The following is a 23,615-nucleotide window of genomic DNA, read 5'->3' as shown; positions in this document are numbered from 1 at the left end:
TATCCATTTACCATACTTCATAATCATGAAAAGTAGCTATGACAATAAGTATCCTAATGTATAAAGCTCGCGATCAGTGAAAAAGTTTCATCATAACCTTTTGCCACGAGTCGTGCTTTAAAAGTGTTTACATTACCGTCCATGCTAGTCTTCTGTTTGAAGGCTCATATACACCTCATTGTCTTACAATTGGGTGGAAGATCAATCAAGTCACATACTTGATTATCTTTCATGGACTGCATATTTGCATTCATAGTATCTTACCATTTTTAAGATCCGTAATCTTATATGGCCTCACGGTAGCTAGAGGGTTCATAATCCTCTAGGTGAGGTTCATCTGAATTAATCAGATAATCAAACCTCTTATGCCGATGAGGAGTTCCACCAGACCTATGAAGTTCAGGTACAACACGTTCTGACTCACCAACAATGCGCTCAGATTCAACGTGTGGATTACTAGTGCTTATAGAAGGTATGTTACTTTATGGTTCTTGAAATACTTTAAGATCTACTTTACTCCCACTAAATTCTTATAAGAGAAGATCTCCTTTTTAAGAATTCAGTAGACCGAGCAGAAAACACTTTGTTTTCAGCTTCATAGTATAAGTAGTAACCCATTGTTTCCTTTGGGTATCCCATAAAGTGAAGTTTAATACTTCGGGGTTTTAATTTGTTTGAAGTGTCATGCTTCACATACACTTCACAACCCCAAAATTTCAAATAAGACAACTTGGGAATCTTCCCATGCCATACTTCATACGGTGTCCTTTCTACCTTCTTGGTTGGAACCATATTGAGTATGCCTGCAGCAGACTCTAATGTATAACCTCAAAAAGACGGTGGTAGAGTAGTCAGACTCATCAAAGATCAAACCATATTAAGTAAAGTTCGATTCCTTCATTCAGACTCACCATTGATTAGTGGTGTGTGAGGTAGAGTGAATTGTAAGACAATCCTACAATTCTATAAGTGGTCCAAAAACTCTTGACTCATATACTCACTTCCTCCATCATAGTGAAGTGATTTAAATATATTTCCAAGCTGATTTTTTATTTCGTTTTTGAAGAACTTGAACGTTTCAAAAACTTAATGTTTATGTTTCAGCAAGTAAACATAACATATCTACTATAACCATAGTTAATTTAACAAAGCAAGATTTACCATTTCTAGACATTGTTCTGAAAAGGTCATATATATCAATATGTATTAGTCCTAAAAGATATGTAGCTCTTTCACCTAAATCGGAGAAATGATCCTTTGTCATCCTTTCACATAAACACTACTCACATACATCAAATGAATCAAAGCCATTTGATTCCAAAATTCCATAAGAATGGAGTTTTGAAATGTGTTGTTTATATGACCAAGATGACAATGTCATAGATAGGTCTTATTCAAGCGTTGCTTAAATTGCTTGGCAGTATAGGTATACATAGAATTCTCATTTGAAATCACACCATGCATATCAATTTCAAAAATACCATCACTTGGATAGGCATTAAGATAAAAAATATTATCCTTAGAAATTGAAATATCAAAGTGCGTTAATGCAAGTTCAAAACCAGCATCTTTCAAATCATATTGCTCCTAATACTAGGAGCATAATAAGATTGTTTTAATAAAACAATAAGACCACTTGGAAGAGTAAGCTCATTGTGATCAATGGATTCAATCGAAGCTTGATTCCCATTGCTCACTCGCAAATCCAGTGTGCCTTTCTTCAGTCTATTACTTCTTCTCATTCCTTTCATATTGTTACAGGTGTGAAGGCCACAACCGGTTAACAAAGATCCAGGAATCACTAGAAAAAGTATATAACTGTATATGAAATATACCTGAGTTTGCTAGTCTTACCAGCATTGCCTTTTCTCAGCTCAGATTGGTAGATAGGACAACTTCCTTCTCCAATTGCTAACCTTTCCGCAATGGAAACATTCGGCGTCTTTTGTTGGGCTTTCTTTCTTGGAATGTGGAATAATTTCCTTGACAAATGATTTTTCATATCCCTTCCACAAAGTATTCGACTTATTCTTTTTCACCCTTTCATCCTACTTCTCCTACTCATCGAACAACTTCCGATAAGCATTTTGCTTAGCAGCAGGAGCTGCGCAAACAGGAGGATCGGATAAGGGTTCTAATTTTGTTCAACTTCCATTCATAATTGAGAACAATTCTCAGGTTGCAGTGCCAGTCTAGGAAGTTTGAACATTGAGTTTATCCTTCTCCAACAAAGAAGGAAGTGTGTTTTGATTTACGTTTTGATTATTTGACATCTACAACAGATATAAGATTCAATTTAGTATTTTCGATATTGAGCTTTAATAAATTAACTACCCAAGTTTTTATAATATTTTTAAAAAATAATTAATTTACGAAAGCCTAAGATCCACATAGAGATTCCATAGCCACATCTGTTGATTAGCTAGCAGTTACGGAGTCTATTTGCATTACAAGTACAACTCTTACATCTTTATGGGACCTAGAGATATATGTAGTCCAACAAACCACTATTATCTAATGGCATGTTTGTCCCATCCTTGCCTCAAACTCAGGTCTCACCGTGAATACGATTAAGTCGTCCAATTTGGAAACAGTGAAATTTCACGCTAGTCTCACTAGATCGAAAAATCCACCTCGTGGCTATAATTCAGCATAGTCTCACTAGATCAGAAAAATAACGAGGAGTGTTTGCAAGCTCATTGGATGGCATGACTTAAATTTGACGGGTATTTTAGAAAACGTTCGTGTCAACGAATAACGCATGCACACAAGATTCGCTACACTATTAGTTAAAAAAAACATTTTAACCAATTATATATATGTCAATCGTGTTTATGCGTCTAGTTTGTTATTTTATTTTATATATAAAAATAACAAATACACATTGTGTATCGTTTTAAAACAGTTTTAAAAGATGTTGCTCATATATATTATTTGAGTTTCAAAAAACATTTAACTTTAAACTCGTTAGAGTTTAACTTTTTAAAATCATCAATTTTAATCTTGAAACTCGTTACCGATTTTATTTGATGTTTTCATCAAAAACATTTAGCATATATTTTAATCAACAATTAAATATAAATGCATAAAATAAAACACAACCATGCATCAGACACACATAGCCTAGCCCAAAAATCCTATGCTTGATCCCATGAGCCGACATGGGATCAAGAGGTCAAACTAAGGGTAATATAGTAGCTCCAACTTGATTCAATAACCAAGTGAAAAACTTGACAAACGCCATCGTTGTTAACTTGACATGTTCGCCATCTTCTAAGTCAAACTTCACGTTGCATCTATATCTTCAATCTTCATCTTATTACATTTATTTAAAATTGAAAAATACAACTAATCTAATACTTTTACAATTTAGAATATACATAAATAAATACTATGAAATTGAAAAATTAATAAAATACAACTTTGGCTTCAAAATGGCCTTTCTAATAAAATAAATAATCAACATGACATAATATTGCCGTAATCAACAATCACAACAATCATACATAGGTCGGGGCTTTGTGGGATATGTGTGCAATCATAATTTTAATAACTACATTATTAAAACCTACATATGGCTTGTCCATGGTTACAATGCATGTGTACAACCATGGAATACAGCAATCAACAATTATAATAAATATTTAAGCCATAATAATTAAATTGAAACGACCCGTCCTAGTCCATCTGGACGAAGTCTTCAACAGTTAATCCCATTGCGAGGTTCTGACCTCTATATGCCATAAACGACTCCATGTACTATGAGCAAATGCACAGCGGAAGATTTCTTTCATATCTGAGAATAAACATGCTTTAAAGTGTCAACCAAAAAGTTGGTGAGTTCATAATTTTATCATAAAACAATAAAATTCATCATTTTGATAGACCACAAGATTTAAATCCTGCATGGTACAAATGGGCCCGAATCCTATACCCACCTGTAATGTACATGCAATATCTTTTAAATACATTACACCTTTCTCGTGTACGAAACCATTTTCATAAATTATAGTAACCGTACACATATCTTGTGCACAAAAATAACATAGACATAACCTGTGTATAAAATTATTCGCTCGATATATAACATTCACATTAACTGGTGGCAATTATCATGTCCACATAATTCAATGGTGGCAATTATCATGTCCACATAATTCAATGGTGGCAATTATCATGTCCACATAATTAAATAATAATCCGCAGAACTTCTGTCTGCATAATAATTCATTCGAGGAATGTTTTGCTTATGTCTATCTCGTCAAACATTTATAAAAGTATTTCATGTATTCGCAGTTCAAAATGTATTTCAAAAGCATTTAATAAAGCAGTTGTAAAATTAGCGCATGTATTCTCAGTCCCAAAAATGTAAAGAGTAAAAGGGAATCAAATGAACTCACGCATATAAATATTGTAAAACAGTTATTAAAACATTGCATGTATTCTCAGCCCAAAAATATAATGAGTAAAAGGGAGCAAATGAACTCACCTACTGTATTTTGTAGTAAAAATACATATGACGACATTGAACAAGTATAAGGTTGGCCTTGGATTCACGAACCTATATCATTTATATATATATATATATATATATATATATATATATATATATATATATATATATATATATATATATATATATATTAACACATATAATGGAAATCGAACAATTTATATATTATATCTTAGATTATATATTCTATATATTTAATTTGTATATAAAATTTAAAATAATTAATATTTATATAGTTTTGTATATATATATGTTTATGTTTAATATTATATTAAAATTCAATAATTTGTTATATGTAAATCTTTGTATATAAATAATTTTTAATATATAATTATATGTAATATTATGGTAGTTGTAATAAATAAAATCTTATATAGAAAATATTTATTTGTAATAATAATATTGTTAATATGGAAGTAATAATAATATTGATAATAAAAATAATAATCTTAACGATAAACTTAGTAGTAACGATAACTTTAATACAAATGATAATCCTTAATATTAATAAAAATGATAATGATAATAATAGTGCTATTAATAATAATAGTAACTAATACTTAATACTTAATAATACTAATACTAATAATAAAAAGGAAGAAGAAGAAGTTCTACCTCAAAAGAAAAAAATTTAAGAAAATAATGCCCCAAGACTGAATCGAACCCACAACCTCACGTTCAAGCCAACACACATTTAACCAATACGCTATTCCTACTTTTCTGTTATATACCGTATTAAAACTTATATAATCCATTTATTCTGGTTTCCCTTTTTCTTCTTCTTCACTCAAGAAAACAAATCGATCAGAGTATTAACTAAAATCGTACAGCGAGTTTTTATCATCTAATATCATTAAATCAATATCATCATCATCACCATCATCGTAACCTTTATCATCATCATCACCATGTATCGTTATCCATCCTCATTCTTTTCGTTCATCATCATCATCATCATTCGTGATCCTAATCAACATAATTGGTTATCATAACACCTTACACCTCGTCATCCTGGTTTCATCATAACACCATCATCATTCTGGTTTCGATAGACAGTTCATAACCCTACTTAAATCTATGTGGCCTATCAAATATCTAGCCCAATATTGAAGTTAGTTATTGATGGCCCAACTCAAAAAATCTCGGACCAAAGACATCCTGTGGCTGAATTGATCCCCTTCTAAGTCCGACCATGAATGAATCACAACCAATCAATATATTGTATGCATTCATCATCACCTCATCATAATTACTTCACCTTCCATTAACATTATTTTAGTCTTTATATTCAAAAGAGAAGTAGTGGTGAGTGTCGGTTGCAAGGAACAAAGAAAAGGACTTGCAATCATCATCATCCTTTATTAATTCATCGATTGCAGCTGTTCTCAATGAAAAAAAATAACCACAGCCCCTTGTATGCGTTATATTTTTATTGGAGTATTATATAAACAAGCTGCGAATCTGAAAAGTTCCAAGTGAAACCCAAATGGTATAAAACCATTATTTCTATCGGTTCTTTACAGGAACAAAACACATCAAGGTATTAGTGAGATGGGTGGGAGTGGTGATTGTGTTTCGGACAAAAACAGAAAGACGAAAACAGCTATCCAGTTGTAACAGTGGTGATTTGAAGGTGGTTCTTTGCTCAAGAATAGAATAGAGAGAAAGAAGAGAACGTATAATAGCGGTTACCTCACAATGGTTGTAGCCACAAAGATCTTTAAATGATTGGGTGTTATTTAAACAGAAAAGCGGTTAGCAGCAGCAACACCATAGCTGCAACAATGGTGTTTGATGGTGGATGCTTGTAAATGGTGGTTCGAGCATGATTGTTGATCGTGGAGGTGGAAGAAGTCGTTGGTGGTTGAAGGTTCATAATGTTTGTTTTGGTGGTGAAACTGAATAGAAACAATTTACATAGTAATAGGGGTTTGCACAGAGTCGAATATAGTGTATTTAGTTGATCGAGTTTTTAGGAAAATGAACATGTGTGGAGAATTTTTGTATAATGCACATACGTTGTAAACTTTTAATAATAAGAGTTGAAGTTGATTATGAAAATATGATATCGGGAGTGGTGGTGGTTTATGTATGGTAGTGAAGTGGCGGATGAAGGTTGTTGAGTTGGTGAGGGTTGTGGATAATCGTAAGAGGTGGTGACCGTGGTTATGAGTTTTATGAGCTTACATAGTGGCGATCATATATAGACGATGGTTAATGAGATGATAGTTGTCATGAAAAGAATGTTAAACAGATAAAGAAGAGAAGAGAATTATACTCTGATGTTGATGTTGATCCTTAACAGCATTCGTTTGTTTCTGATTAATTTCTCCAATTAAAACAATAGAAAAATAATAGTTGGTGATAAGAGATTTATTCTTACGATTTGCTACAGATTGTGTAATGAATTTGGTGATAATAACAAAATTAGATAAAGTTTGATTGTGATGTAAATCAAATTCTGATTCTTATGATCTTTACGTATAATATATATATATATATATATATATATATATATATATATATATATATATATATATATATATATATATATATATATATATATATATATATATATATTTTATAGATATTATTAATAATTAATAATTATAATAATATTAATAATAATTCAAATAATAATATTAATAATAATAAATAATACTACTTATTTCCTTATGTGTGTGTATATATATATATATATATATATATAACGCATAAATATATATAACTTTGTATATTATTTATATAAAGGAACATAATAATGTTAATTACATGTAACCATTAATATTTAATATAAATTTTATTAATAATAATAAACTAATAATAATAATAATAATAATAATAGAATTATTAATGATTAATGATAATAATAATACTAATAATAATAATAATAATAATAATAATAATAATAATAATAATAATAATAATAATAATAATAATAATAATAATAATAATAATAATAATAATAATAATAATAATGATAATACAACAACTTATATATATCAAATTTCATATGTACCTATGATATTGTACAAATATTAAAATTAATGAAAGTAATGATATTAATATTAATATGGCATTTACACTTTAAAATTTATAACTAAATTTAATATGTTCTAAATTATTAATTATATCATATTTACTAATAATATAATATATTGAATCTTTAGTATTTATTTACTATTTATATTTAATATTTCTTATGTATAGAATTTATGCATGTCTATATATTTATTTATATGTATATAAATTTACATATTTAGTTACACACAATTGTTCGTGAATCGTCGGGGATAGTCAAGGTCAAATGATTTCATAAAATAGTTCAAAAATTTTGAGACTCAACGTTACAGACTTTGCTTATCGTGTCGAAATCATATCAAGATTAGGTTTAAATTTGATCGAAAATTTCCGGGTCATCACAGTACCTACCCGTTAAAGAAATTTCGTCCCTAAATTTGAGTGAGGTCGTCATGGCTAACGATGAGAATGTTTTCATGAAGAATATGAGTTGATAAATAGAGTTTTATCATCACTGAATAATATGGATAAAACAATTCGATTATTCGAAGAGTACGAGTGAAGCTATCACAAAATAGCGAACTGGAAAAATAAGGTTCTTCTTGACTTTTGACGTAGTCAGGGTTGAATTTAGAAGAAAAAAAAATAAGGTGCGTCTTAGCTTTTGACGTTGTCTTGGTTGAATTCCGGAATTCAAGGAATTTAAAGAAAATCTTTGAAATCTAAAAGATTTGACTCTTCGGCGAGTAAGGAAATTAAGATCTCTATAATTTAATACGATGATCTGCATCGATTACTCTGTCTGATATTTCCATTATAAATTAAACTTTTTCCATTCCATTATTTTCTACCACTCCCATTTTCTATACTTTCATTCTTAATTCTTACTTCTAAAAGATTTTGAAAATGCTTCATCCAGTTCTAATCATTGATATTTTCCTAATTATCCTTTCTGTCATCCTTCTTTTTAATCTTTCACCAGAAGAATCTGTTTACTTCTACTATTACCTTGGGATGTTACTATTCTTAATTCTACCGTGTCTTTATATTGCTATTCGTATTAATATCCACGGTTTGTAATCTCCGTTTTGTTATTGAGCTTTATATTTTCTCTTATATTTCGGTGTTCCTGCTTCTGTCTTCTATAATAATTGTCATCCACAGTTAATGCTCTCTCTTATTTGCTGCGATTTATACCTCTTTTTTATTTCGGAGCTTCATGCTTTTGTTTTCTTTTCGCAAGTATTGGTCCAGAATTTGTAGGTATGGAGTTCCGAATGAACTTAATGTTCTAAGCAAGAAAGAGCGTAATAGCACGATTTGATTTGTCAAATTACCATAATCACTGAGAATATATCTACCAAGAATATATTTTCTTGATATGTTCAGAAGTTAATTTGAATGAAAGAGTTATGTAACATGGCACGTGATGACGATATGATCTGTGAATCACCACGTTCCATTAGAAACTCAGCATGACTTACTGTAATATAATCACGTTGATTAAGTGTCATTATATTATACTAATTCATGCATCAATTTCTTTACATTTCTCTAGAATTTATTCATAAATTAAACTTAGATTTTTCAGAAGTTTCCAATATAATGAATCACAGGAAGCATGAAGAGGTATATAATTTAGGACGAGAATATTTATGAAAATATCCTCAGAAATATCGAAGATATTGATGATGATATTTTGGAATTTCTAAGTTCGATGGTTGATGGAGAAAGATTTTCCGCAAGATTTTAACATGACTTTGGAGCAAGATATTCTCTAAAGATTTCAACGGATCCAGAATTATCTGGATTCTTTGAATATAGGGTATGGTCCTTGTATTTGTCCTTGGTCTCCTTCATGGTTAGCTCAATCCGTTTTCCAGTTCCCACGTTTCTGAGCTTTTCCAACATGCTATTCTTTATCATCAAACTTCTGACGATTAAGGTCGTTTAAGGTTGTCTACAGTTTCTGCTGCTTCATTCAGCTTTTTCAACATTCAGAGTATTAATTCACAGACTGGGTGCTTTTCAGAATTTCATAATGGAAGATCATAGTTCTAAGAGATAAATGTTATATGTATACATATAACTATTGATGTAGACATGCTACGAGATTTCAAGATACTGATTGCTAAATTCTGATGATTCATATGGCAATTCTCGTTACAAGATGCGAAGGAGTAAATGATGGGATTTCGATAAATATAATGATTTTTCGAAAAGTCAAAGATAATTGAAGTTGTTGGTAAGTTTATTGCTAATGTGGTGGAATATGAAAGGTTCCCCAGTAACGATGATGAAAGGGCAACGTATATAACAAGGTTATAATAAGGCTGTTTTGACTGAAGAATCGAAGTTGACTTGTTGGAGCTGTGACAAAATTAACTACTTTGAAAAAGAACTGCAAAGTTATTTTGGGTAATAATAACTCTAAAGGAAATTGCACAGCTACGTGTTAAACGTTTACTTAGTTTCCGAGAGTTTTTCAAGTGCATAACTATATGCATCAATCTTTTCTTCCGTAGATGAAGTGCGGTTGGTTCCTCCTCTCAATTGAGGTGTTTTTTTTCTTTCAAAATGATGAAAGGTTTAAATGTAGATTGTAATCGTCGAGATACAAATGAGGTTTAAGATGAACTCAAGTGGCAAACTTGAAGAATTGTTTAGTTTCATATGTTATAATCAATATTTTAATTCATTTTAATTGTCTAATATTATTCGTCCACAGTCGATCGTCCACAGTTAACAGTCCAATTATTCATATATAGTTTAATATATAATATTTGAATTAATTTATACGTATCGTGACCCGTGTACATGTCTCAGACTCGATCACAACTCAAAGTATATATATTATTGTAGAATCAACCTCAACCCTGTATAGAGAACTCGATCATTACTGCATATAGAGTGTCTATGGTTATTCCAAATAATATATATATATATATGAGTCGATATGATATGTCAAAACCTTGTATACGTGTCCCGATATTTAAAGTGCGTAAAATAAATACAAAAATTAAATGACGATAAATAAAATGCGTAAAGTAAATAACAGAAATTAAATGACGATAACTAAAATTGCGATAATTAAATTGCGATAAATAAACTGCGATAAATAAAATGTAATCAGTTAGCTAGGAACAATTAGCTAGGAACAGTTAGCGTGGATTTTTAACAAAATTTCTCATAGTTAATTTGTTTGTTTCTAACAAATTTTATTTTGTCAAATGTTTTCTTCATTATGCCACTTGTTGGATTCTGATAAATCAAAATCCCAATATGAAATTGGATGAATATGGTTATTATGTGGTGAACAGATTTGTATATCAGTGGATGTAAGTAGGATAGTAAATGACTGTTGAATCAGATTCGAAGAATGTACAGTGTAACTTATTAATGTGAAATCTAAATATTCCTCAGGTATTACCTACCCGTTAAAATATTTTCATCATTAACAGTTTGTACGAAAGAATTTTTAATTACAATCTTTATGAAAATATATATACATATATTTTTTTCCAGATGTAATCATGAATTTAATGAGTTAATATGATATTAAATTCATTTAATTTACCGTTAGAACAAGAATATATAATCTCTAAAACATTAGAGATTACATAATCGCCATGTCGAACTAAGATATATGATGTAGAACAATTCGTATAACGATGATTATACTCGAGGTACAGAATGAGATGTTGAGGCATGGATTGTTGAAACTTGGGTTGTTGGTGGTGCTGGTGCCATTGGTGCTGAGGCTGGTGATGTTACTGGTGTTGGTGATACTGCTGGTGCTTGCAAATTATATACTGTGTTCTCTAAAGTTAATACTCGAGCTCGGAGTTCTCTAACTTCTTCTACTAACCCTGGTTGATTATCAGTGTGAGGTAGAGGTCGGATATCTTCTCTAATTCTGTTAATGGTAGCTTCAAGACGAAAAATTCTTGCAAAAAGGGTATAAACGGTGTTGCGAACGGGTTCGCCGGTGAGCAGGTCAAGTACTCCAAGGTTAGGTGGTAGATTTGATTCATGATATGGAGTACCTTCTTCCCTCCTCCATAGGGTGAGTATGTCGCGAACCCATCCCCATTTTCTCCAGTAATCACGGTAGTTGATTGATTGATGTGTTCCTGTCACGCTGTCTTCGGAGTCAGAGGAACTTGGTCGATTCATAGAGGCCATCTTACGCGATCACAGAAAAGATTTTTTTTTTTTTTTTTTTTTTTTTTGGTATGAAGAGTTTAGTGACAGTAATTGATAGTTGGATGGTATTCTCAATGCATAATTTGCATAGATATATATATAGTACCAGGATCCCTTAAATTAAGGAGAGATTGACGAGAGATATCTGGCAAGGTCTACAGTAACAGATACGCTAAGATATGAATTTTGTCTATACACTATTCATGCAGTCAATGCAGTAAAACGTGTCTAGACTAAGAATAATGAGCAGGTGATTTCCTAAGGATGATAAGCAGATGATTTCAGATAAAAATGATAAGCAAAACTTTTGACATGCAGACACGGTCGAAGTCCAGACTCACTAATGCATTCTAACGACTATCAGATAGACACACTAATGCATGAACTGGTTCGCTAAGACCACCGCTCTGATACCAACTGAAACGACCCGTCCTAGTCCATCTGGACGAAGTCTTCAACAGTTGGTCCCATTGCGAGGTTCTGACCTCTATATGCCATAAACGACTCCATGTACTATGAGCAAATGCACAGCGGAAGATTTCTTTCATACCTGAGAATAAACATGCTTTAAAGTGTCAACCAAAAGGTTGGTGAGTTCATAAGTTTATCATAAAACAATAAAATTCATCATTTTGATAGACCACAAGATTTAAATCCTGCATGGTACAAATGGGCCCGAATCCTATACCCACCTGTAATGTACATGCAATATCTTTTAAATACAGTACACCTTTCTCGTGTACAAAACCATTTTCATAAATTATAGTAATCGTACACATATCTTGTGCACAAAAATAACATACACATAACCTGTGTATAAAATCATTCTCTCGATATATAACATTCACATTAACTGGTGGCAATTATCATGTCCACATAATTCAATGGTGGCAATTATCATGTCCACATAATTCAATGGTGGCAATTATCATGTCCACATAATTAAATAATAATCCGCAGAACTTCTGTCTGCATAATAATTCATTCGAGGAATGTTTTGCTTGTGTCTATCTCGTCAAACATTTATAAAAGTATTTCATGTATTCGCAGTTCAAAATGTATTTCAAAAGCATTTAATAAAGCAGTTGTAAAATTAGCGCATGTATTCTCAGTCCCAAAAATGTAAAGAGTAAAAGGGAATCAAATGAACTCACGCATATAAATATTGTAAAACAGTTATTAAAACATTGCATGTATTCTCAGCCCAAAAATATAATGAGTAAAAGGGAGCAAATGAACTCGCCTACTGTATTTTGTAGTAAAAATACATATGACGACATTGAACAAGTATAAGGTTGGCCTTGGATTCACAAACCTATATCATTTTTATATATATATATTAACACATATAATGGAAATCGAACAATTTATATATTATATCTTAGATTATATATTCTATATATTTAATTTGTATATAAAATTTAAAATAATTAATATTTATATAGTTTTGTATATATATATATATATATATATATATATGTTTATGTTTAATATTATATTAAAATTCAATAATTTGTTATATGTAAATCTTTGTATATAAATAATTTTTAATATATAATTATATGTAATATTATGGTAGTTGTAATAAATATAATCTTATATAGAAAATATTTATTTGTAATAATAATATTGTTAATATGGAAGTAATAATAATATTGATAATAAAAATAATAATCTTAACGATAAACTTAGTAGTAACGATAACTTTAATACAAATGATAATCCTTAATATTAATAAAAATGATAATGATAATAATAGTGCTATTAATAATAATAGTAACTAATACTTAATACTTAATAATACTAATACTAATAATAAAAATAAAGAAGAAGAAGTTCTACCTCAAAAGAAAAAAATTTAAGAAAATAATGCCCCAAGACTGAATCGAACCCACAACCTCACGTTCAAGCCAACACACATTTAACCAATATGCTATTCCTACTTTTCTGTTATATACCGTATTAAAACTTATATAATCCATTTATTCTGGTTTCCCTTTTTCTTCTTCTTCACTCAAGAAAACAAATCGATCAGAGTATTAACTAAAATCGTACAGCGAGTTTTTATCATCTAATATCATTAAATCAATATCATCATCATCATCGTAACCTTTATCATCATCATCACCATGTATCGTTATCCATCCTCATTCTTTTCGTGAATCATCATCATCACCATTCGTGATCCTAATCAACATAATTGGTTATCATAACACCTTACACCTCGTCATCCTGGTTTCATCATAACACCATCATCATTCTGGTTCCGATAGGCAGTTCATAACCCTACTTAAATCTATGTGGCCTATCAAATATCTAGCCCAATATTGAAGTTAGTTATTGATGGCCCAACTCAACAAATCTCGGCCCAAAGACATCCTGTGGCTGAATTGATCCCCTTCTAAGTCCGACCAGGAATGAATCACAACCAATCAATATATTGTATGCATTCATCATCACCTCATCATAATTATTTCACCTTCCATTAACATTATTTTAGTCTTTATATTCAAAAGAGAAGTAGTGGTGAGTGTCGGTTGCAAGGAACAAAGAAAAGGACTTGCAATCATCATCATCCTTTATTAATTCATCGATTGCAGCTGTTCTCAACGAAAAAAAAATAACCACAGCCCCTTGTATGCGTTATATTTTTATTGGAGTATTATATAAACAAGCTGCGAATCTGAAAAGTTCCAAGTGAAACCCAAATGGTATAAAACCATTATTTCTATCGGTTCTTTACAGGAACAAAACACATCAAGGTATTAGTGAGATGGGTGGGAGTGGTGATTATGTTTCGGACAAAAACAGAAAGAGGAAAACAGCTATCCAGTTGTAACAGTGGCGATTTGAAGGTGGTTCTTTGCTCAAGAATAGAATAGAGAGAAAGAAGAGAACGTATAATAGCGGTTACCTCACAATGGTTGTAGCCACAAAGATCTTCAAATGATTGGGTGTTATTTAAACATAAAAGCAGTTAGCAGCAGCAACACCATAGCTGCAACAATGGTGTTTGATGGTGGATGCTTGTAAGTGGTGGTTCGAGCATGATTGTTGATCGTGGAGGTGGAAGAAGTCGTTGGTGGTTGAAGGTTCATAATGTTTGTTTTGGTGGTGAAACCGAATAGAAACAAGTTACATAGTAATAGGGTTTGCACAGAGTCGAATATAGTGTATTTAGTTGATCGAGTTTTTAGGAAAATGAACATGTGTGGAGAATTTTTGTATAATGCACATACGTTGTAAACTTTTAATAATAAGAGTTGAAGTTGATTATGAAAATATGATATCGGGAGTGGTGGTGGTTTATGTATGGTAGTGAAGTGGCGGATGAAGGTTGTTGAGTTGGTGAGGGTTGTGGATAATCGTAGGAGGTGGTGACCGTAGTTATGAGTTTCATGAGGTTACATAGTGGCGATCATATGTAGACGATGGTTAATGAGATGATAGTTGTCATGAAAAGAATGTTAAACAGATAAAGCAGAGAAGAGAATTATACTATGATGTTGATCCTTAACAGCATTCGTTTGTTTCTGATTAATTTCTCCAATTAAAACAATAGAAAAATAATAGTTGGTGATAAGAGATTTATTCGTACGATTTGCTACAAATTGTGTAATGAATTTGGTGATAATAACAAAATTAGGTAAAGTTTGATTGTGATGTAAATCAAATTCTGATTCTTATGATCTTTACGTATAATATATATATATATATATATATATATATTATAGATATTATTAATAATTAATAAATATAATAATATTAATAATAATTCAAATAATAATTTTAATAATAATAAATAATACTACTTATTTCCTTATATATATATATATATATATATATATATATATATATATATATATATATATATATATATATATATATATATATATATATATATATATATATATATATATATATATATATATAACGCATAAATATATATAACTTTGAATATTATTTATATAAAGGAACATAATAATGTTAATTACATGTAACCATTAATATTTAATATAAATTTTATTAATAATAATAAACTAATAATAATAATAATAACAGAATTATTAATGATAATAATAATAATAATAATAATAATAATAATAATAATAATAATAATAATAATAATAATAATAATAATAATAATAATAATAATAATAATAATAATAATAATAATAGTAATAATAATACAACAACTTATATATATCAAATTTCATATGTACCTATGATATTGTACAAATATTAAAATTAATGTAAGTAATGATATTAATATTAATATGGCATTTACACTTTAAAATTTATAACTAAATTTAATATGTTCTAAATTATTAATTATATCATATTTACTAATGATATAATATATTGAATCTTTAGTATTTATTTACTATTTATATTTAATATTTCTTATGTATAGAATTTATGCATGTCTATATATTTATTTATATGTATATAAATTTACATATTTAGTTACACACAATTGTTTGTGAATCGTCGGGGATAGTCAAGGTCAAATTATTTCATAAAATAGTTCAAAAATTTTGAGACTCAACGTTACAGACTTTGCTTATCGTGTCGAAATCATATCAAGATTAGGTTTAAATTTGATCGGAAATTTCCGGGTCATCACATAAATCTACAATTTAAATTGGTGATATTCTTTCAATCATATTTGTGCGTCATTAGGTTAAGTCTAAATCAACCGCGTTGACTTTAAAAACCAAAAAGGTTTCGACTTTCACCAATACACCATAAAGCTAAATCTAAAGAATAGTCACACGACAATTAAAATGGTATAAAAGCGGCTCTGATACCACTGATGGAAAATCGTGTGTACCTTTAAATTTTATAAACGCAGCGGAACATGAAAATAAACATCTTTTTTATTAACATTAAAATAAACATCATTTATTTTATTATAAACTTTCACACGATTAACGGTTCCCAACAAAATCCAATTACACCACTAATAATTGTCAATTAATTAAATCACAAAGTATAATTTAGATATACCTTTAGCGAGCGATGCAGAAACTGTAGAAAGAACTCTCCATGTCTAGGTTGAAACATATATTCAAAGTGTATGAATATCTCTATGGTTGATCCACACAGCACGTCGAACAACACCGATCGGATGCTAGTTCGTATAACCCAAAAGTAATATATGATACTACCTATAATCAAACGATCAAAACCAACTTGTTTGATCTAGCCTTACAAAAGCCAACAACTTTTGTTTCTCATCTTCTTTCTTGAGATAATAACAGCAACAACAAAAAGAACTCCTTTTGACTTTGTAAATTTATGCCAAATCAATGAAACGCTTTCTGAGTTCTATTGTGTTGAACCACAAAATAAAATCAAGAAAACTAAAACACAAATCCTTTTCTTTTTGCTCTCTGGACTCACAAAAACTATGTACATATCCATATTCTCTATATCTATATATAGAGAATAATAATAAAATAATAATATTATTATTAATATATACTTGGTCTTAAATTGCCGTATCATTTTCAAAGAAGTCAAAATCTTTTCCTTTTTGTTTTCTTGCAATCAAACACACTACCAAAATCTTTTCCTTTTTGTTTTCTTGAAATCAACCACACTAGAGAATATATATTAATATTTCTTGTTTGCCATATTTGACTTCAAGGATAAAAACTCTTTTATTAATTGTATAACAAAAACATGCGGCATTTATATTTATATATTTAAAATAAGCCCATCCAATAATTTGTGGTACAACGACTAATTGATCATTCATATATAATTAAATCATATTTAATTAAACTATGTTCTTCGAACTATAGGTTACAATTATATATCAACAAGTATATATAATAATTGGTGTCTAAGTGCTAAAGTGTGTGACCCCATAGGCCTGTATATAACCAGTAGTATAGATTTGTGTTATGACGTGCACACTGAACCAACAATTCTTACTCGGGGTAAGAATTTAAAACTCTTGTGGCAGTGAGATGATTGTTGCTCTTGTCACATGTATGAGGACCCAACAAAGGTGATTTTTCGACATTCAACTCTTTCGAGATGAGTTTTTAAAAGAAATAGAGAGTCGGAGTGTCACTGTCAAATATACACCTTTCGAATTTAAAAATAGATTAAACCACAACCCATAGAACATGAAATACACTATATCAAATTATCTAAATATATTGAATTACATGATTTCCTATATTCATATTCATATTCATATTCATATTCATATTCATATTCATAAACTTAATTAGAAACTAGTATAGGCTTGACATTTTTCGTTACATTAATTACCCCCTATATTACTAAAAGAGGTGGGTTGTGTGGTCGTTTGGCCACCCCACCTTTATCAAACGACAACCCTTTAAACTTAAACTCAAAAAATCCAAAACACCCCCTCAACTATAACCAACTTACAAAAAACGCACCGAGGTTCAGGGGGTAAAACATAAATTCTCAAACTTAAAATTAAACCTCCACCCAAACGCTTCGACGACCCGTATCTTCCTGCTCGCCGCGAGTTAAATTTTTTCGACAACAACGTCAGACTCGAAATAATTTTATGAACAAAATGAAACTAACTACGTTCGAAACGAACACTTATTAAAAAACGCTAAACACAACGACAGCCTGTATCTTCCTGCTCGCTGCGAGTTAAATTTTTTCGACATGACCGTTAGACTCGAAATAATTATATGAACAAGACGAAGCTAACTACGTTTGAAACGGACACTTATTAATAAAAGGCTAAACACAACGACATCTACAACGACGCTTAAAACATGGACCGTTTTCCTTTCTGTAAATACATAAAGCTACGTTAAATATGAATACGCACACCGAAAGCCCCCCGCCGCATCGCGCGAGCCGGATCCGGACTAGTTAAATCAATTATGGAGTACACAAATTTTTATGTATCACTCTAAACTTGTTTTTGAAAAATTTTAAAGCCATTTGGTGAAAAGAAAGAAAGTAGGAAAGGAAAAGTCAAACATCACTTGGTTGAGAGAAGCGATTGGGCTTTTCAATTTATGTGTTTTTTAATTTATATTATTACTTAAAATTTGTGCTACTAAGGTTGTTTCAAATTATAAGCCCTCGCTGACTCTCTATTTCTTCATCGATGGACGATCTCAGCAACCAAGTTAGAGATCAAGTTCCATCATCATCATTATCGTTATCTGCTCAACGACGTCGTGTTGGATTGGTGTACGATGAACGTATGTGCAAGCATTCAACACCTAACCATGAATCTCATCCCGAAAACCCCAATCGTATTCGTGCTATTTGGAACAAACTCCTCTCTTCTGGTATTACTCACAAGTAAGTTTTTTTTTTTTTTTTTTTTTTTTTTTTACATTTTATTCACGTAACGTTATATTCAAGCTTATTAGTGGTGTGACTTTCAGCTGATTTTTTCAATTAGAAATTATAGTGCTAAATTGTGATAAAATGTCATTGATCTGTTACTGAATTATACTATTTTTTATGAATGTGATGTAGAAAGTAATTCACAAGATCACATTTTATAATCCGTGTGTTATTATTTGTAAATAATCCAACCTTTCACAAGTGAATAAATGTGTTTTTTTGCACTTTATTTTGGGATTTTTTTTTTTTTGAAAGGCAACAGTCTTCATCGAATACTCTCATTTGCACGCACACACTTTCGGGAGAAAACCCGAATCGCATTGCAAGAACCCCATCCTTAAACTATCCGGAGGGGCAGGCGGACTAGGTTTAAATCTTGAATGGATCCGGGAGAAAAACCCCTTGAGGTCAATATGGAGCTCCATATATTAGATTGATTAATAGGATGGGCCGAGCGAGGCTCGAACCCATGACCTAACCCTCGCCCCAACTCGCAAGGTGTTGGTAATACCGTTGAAAACAACTATTTTGAAACAACTATCCCTCATGAATCGAACTCAAATATACGGTGAAGTCGTTTTTACGATGTGTTGTTGATGTGCATTGAATGCTAAATTGGTTTCAGATGTGTGGTGTTTAATGCTAAAGATGCAGAAGATAAATATATAGCTGCAGTTCATACAAGTAATCACATTAATTTAATCAAGACTATTAGCTCCAAAAGGACAGCCTCACAAAGAAACAGGGTAGCTGCAAAGTATAATTCGATATATTTCAATGAAGGTTCATCAGAATCTGCTTATCTTGCTGCTGGTTCTGTTCTTGAGGTAGTAAGACCCTTAAATCAGCGGATTATCAGTATCACATTCACCAGTATACTTCTGTCGATGATAAAAATATATGAACTGTTTTATCATTTACATATTTTAATTGTCATATTGTATACTTATTTTACTAAAAAATAATAGACGAATTGTTTAATAGGCTGCTGCGAAAGTTGCAAAAGGGGAATTAAACTCGGCTTTTGCTATCGTTCGACCTCCTGGACACCATGCAGAAGAAAGTGAACCAATGGGCTTTTGTCTTTATAACAATGTCGCAATTGCAACGAGGTTCCTCCTTGACCAAAAAGTGAGAGTTATACGTCTTTTTATGTAATTCGTGTGTACCGGTTAACTATTATTACATAATAACTAGGTTAAACTTTTGTTATGTTGTAGGAATTAGGTATAAACAAGATATTAATAGTTGATTGGGATGTTCATCATGGAAATGGTACTCAAAATATGTTCTGGAAGGACTCCCAAGTGCTGTTCTTCTCTGTTCACAGGTAAGACACGTGATTTGTTTTCTGAAAACGCGAATTTATGTCATGATTATGGTTATTGTAAGTAATACATTGCAAACATGCAGGCACGATAATGGGAGTTTTTATCCTATGGGTGATGATGGTTCACATTTCATGATGGGAGAGGGGCCCGGTTTAGGGTATAACATTAATGTTCCTTGGGAAAACGGTCAGTGTGGGGATGCGGATTATCTTGCAGTTTGGGACCATATATTGATCCCTGTTGCAACGGAGTTTAGCCCTGACATAATCATGATATCAGCAGGATTTGATGCAGGTTAACTCTACTAACTGTCATTCAACTTACACACACACACACAAATTCATAATTTTAGTTCATGATTTTAAAAAATTCTGCTTGCAGTTAAAGTAGAAGATTTAATAATATGCTCTTTCATACACACTATTTATGTGCTACGTGTTTATTGGTGTACATTTACATAATTTTGTTCTTGAGCAGCCATTGGAGATCCTCTTGGGGGCTGCTGTATCACACCAAATGGTTATTCTAGAATGTTGAAGAAGGTTAGAATACATGAATCAAGGAATGTTTTCTCAGTTTACATGAATCTCATTCTTTTATAATATAAGGAGTAAATTATACTAATAGCCCTTGTGATCTACCTGAAATTACACCAATCATCCTTCTCCTTTGAATTTACAGCGGTCGTCCCTGTAGTTTTAATGAAATTACATAAATCGATTTTATATTTTGAAAATTACACTGATTGCCCCTGACTTATATAAATATGTACATTTATAGTCCCTGACTTATTCAAAATTTGCATTAATAGGAGGGACCATCAACGTACACTTTTAGGTAAGTAAGAGACGATCACTGTAATTTTAAAAGATAAGGACAATTGATGTAATTTGGTGAAAACCAGAAGGTCTATCACCATCACTGTAATTTTCAAAAGATAAGGACGATTAGTGGAATTTCATGTAAACCACAAGGACTATTGGTATAATTAACTTTAATTTAAGTGATACAAAACTGTTCGAGGTTTAAAGTTAATTAAGTTATGAAATATTGAAATCTCTTTAACCAATATGTTAATGGTATTCATGTTCTTCATGTTTTCTATAGTTGATGGAGTTTAGCAACGGAAAGGTCATTATGGCATTAGAAGGAGGGTACAATCTGAAATCTTTAGCAAATTCAGTACATGCTTGTGTCGAAGTGTTATTAGAAGACAAACCTATCGCTGAATCCATCGAAGTTTATCCATTTGAATCTACATGGAGAGTGATCAAAGCGGTATTTTTTTCTCAAAATTATTCTCTTATTCATAATATTCTATTTGGCAAATAGACGCATAACTTATGTATGTTCAGGTTCGTGAGGAATTGGGCGTATATTGGCCGGTACTTGCAGAGAAGTTGCCTGAGAAGTTGACCAGTAAAATAACACCTCTACTTCAGGTAACACTTCTGTTTTTTTTCCTTATATCCATATGGTCATTTATGTTTTAAACCCTTACTAAGTATGATGTTATAATTTTTGTGTACCTTATTGTGTTCATATTGTGCATGTAGATATATAGCTCGCAGTCTGATGAAGAATATGATGATGGTCCGAATGTATTATCGGATGATGATGTTACAATACCACTTTCAAAATTGAAACTTAGTGAAGATGCTAATGGTACAGGTTGAATTCTATCATCTGCTTCCAATGTTTCTTAATATTATTACGGAGTATTATTACTTTTTAATATATTAACTTTTAAAACTAATTCTAGATAAGGTTGCTGCCCCTTCTTCTCAAGCATGGAGATCCGAGTTGTCGAAAATTGATATCTGGTATGCCTCTTTTGGATCAAACATGAGCGAGTCAAGATTTCGCTGTTATATAGAAGGTGGCCAGGTAATTTATGATATTATGCTTCTAATCATATCATATTTCTAGGATTTAAACACATATTATCTAGGAGTAAAATAAAATTACACATTTACCCCTTTTAAACTTAATTTGCAAGGCGGAAGGCATGCAAAAACCATGTACAGGAGCTGTGGATAAAAGTCAACCGAAGGGAGTCTTATGGAAGACGGTTCCTCACCGTTTATTTTTTGGTCAAGAGGGTACAGCTACTTGGGGTCCTGGAGGGGTTGCTTTTCTGAATCCTGAAAGTAACGATCAAGAAAAAACTTTCATGTGCCTCTATAGGATCACGTATGTTACCTTTGATTTGGATCCACATTTTTAGTTTTGTTAGTATATTTATATCACATTGAATTTACTTTGTCATTTTATGCAGTCTTGAGCAGTTTAATGATGTTCTGCTTCAAGAGAATGTATGTGTGGACATGAGTTCTTTCTTCGATTTAGATGTACTTGAAAGACTTGAAAGTGAAAAGAATGTTTCTTTGGAGGCTCTTAAGGTACTGCTTCCATGAGTTGACTTTCGAAAGTCAACAGTTTTCAAATCCAAATGTACTAATATTAACAACTTATGGTTTTGTGCAGGATGGTTGGTATCATAACCTTCTTTACTTGGGGAAGGATAACGATATTCCAATTGTAACAATGACGTAAGCATGCTTTCCTATAAATCTATATATATATATATATATATATATATATATATATATATATATATATATATATATATATATATATATATATTTTTTTTTTTCCAGTCATAGTGGATGTTGAAAACATTTTGCCCAAATACAGGTGCACTCATGCTAATGTTGAGGAATTCAAATCTGGAAAGGTACCAATTCGTGCACCAGCTAAAGAGTACGAAGACACTTTGGTTAGAGGACTTTTACAGGGAAAGCAACTGTCAGAAGATGAAGCAAGGGCTTATATACAAGAAGCTGCTACTAAACCATTATGATTGCAACCTTTATCATATGTATATTATTTAGGAAATAGTCGCTTGAATTAACTAATTCTGGTAGTACTTCTGATTTATTTGCGTGATTTGTGACGTCCAATTGAGACTTCTATTGAACTCCATAGCTAAGGAGAATGTGAAAATCTTTTGGGTAAAAATTTGGTTAATTCTGACTCTATCATGATATAGTTTAATGGTATATTCGTAGTGAAATTCATATCAGGAGTGTATTTAGTTGGTAGGCAGTCGTTCCCTTCTCCGGAGTAGAATGTCTTTTCAATACCCATAGAAAGTCATCCTTATAACCAAGGGTAAA

The 23,615-nt window shown here is 31.1% G+C and overlaps 1 protein-coding gene across 2 annotated transcripts; it reads left to right on the top strand.

Moving 5' to 3' along the window:
• The first annotated feature begins 18,705 nt into the window (after window positions 1-18,705).
• On the top strand, window positions 18,706-23,491 carry LOC139892382 (histone deacetylase 5-like). Of its 2 annotated transcripts, none has more exons than XM_071875450.1 (14): window positions 18,706-19,057; window positions 19,731-19,932; window positions 20,090-20,236; window positions 20,326-20,435; window positions 20,519-20,730; window positions 20,914-20,978; window positions 21,544-21,714; window positions 21,792-21,878; window positions 21,993-22,101; window positions 22,199-22,323; window positions 22,436-22,629; window positions 22,715-22,838; window positions 22,924-22,988; window positions 23,134-23,491. In XM_071875450.1, exons 1-14 carry the CDS (start codon window positions 18,858-18,860, stop codon window positions 23,297-23,299), a joined length of 1,977 nt encoding a protein of 658 aa, XP_071731551.1. In that variant the 5' UTR covers window positions 18,706-18,857; the 3' UTR covers window positions 23,300-23,491. The 2 variants fall into 2 exon arrangements, with proteins under 2 accessions (XP_071731551.1, XP_071731550.1); XM_071875449.1 differs by having other exon boundaries at window positions 21,993-22,107.
• Window positions 23,492-23,615: the final 124 nt, after the last annotated feature.

The sequence above is a fragment of the Rutidosis leptorrhynchoides genome, chromosome 2 (genome assembly GCF_046630445.1).
Source record: "Rutidosis leptorrhynchoides isolate AG116_Rl617_1_P2 chromosome 2, CSIRO_AGI_Rlap_v1, whole genome shotgun sequence".
Lineage (NCBI taxonomy): Eukaryota > Viridiplantae > Streptophyta > Magnoliopsida > Asterales > Asteraceae > Rutidosis > Rutidosis leptorrhynchoides.
The sequence above is the reverse complement of the archived record's forward strand: the minus strand, read 5'-3'. Positions and strand labels throughout refer to the sequence as shown.

Coding starts and splice junctions, on each gene's coding strand:
- LOC139892382 (XM_071875449.1), top strand. CDS start 18,858: ATGGACGATCTCAGCAACCAAGTTAGAGATCAAGTTCCATCATCATCA. Junction 19,058..19,730: donor TCTTCTGGTATTACTCACAA/GTAAGTTTTTTT, acceptor AATTGGTTTCAG/ATGTGTGGTGTTTAATGCTA. Junction 20,436..20,518: donor CTGTTCTTCTCTGTTCACAG/GTAAGACACGTG, acceptor GCAAACATGCAG/GCACGATAATGGGAGTTTTT.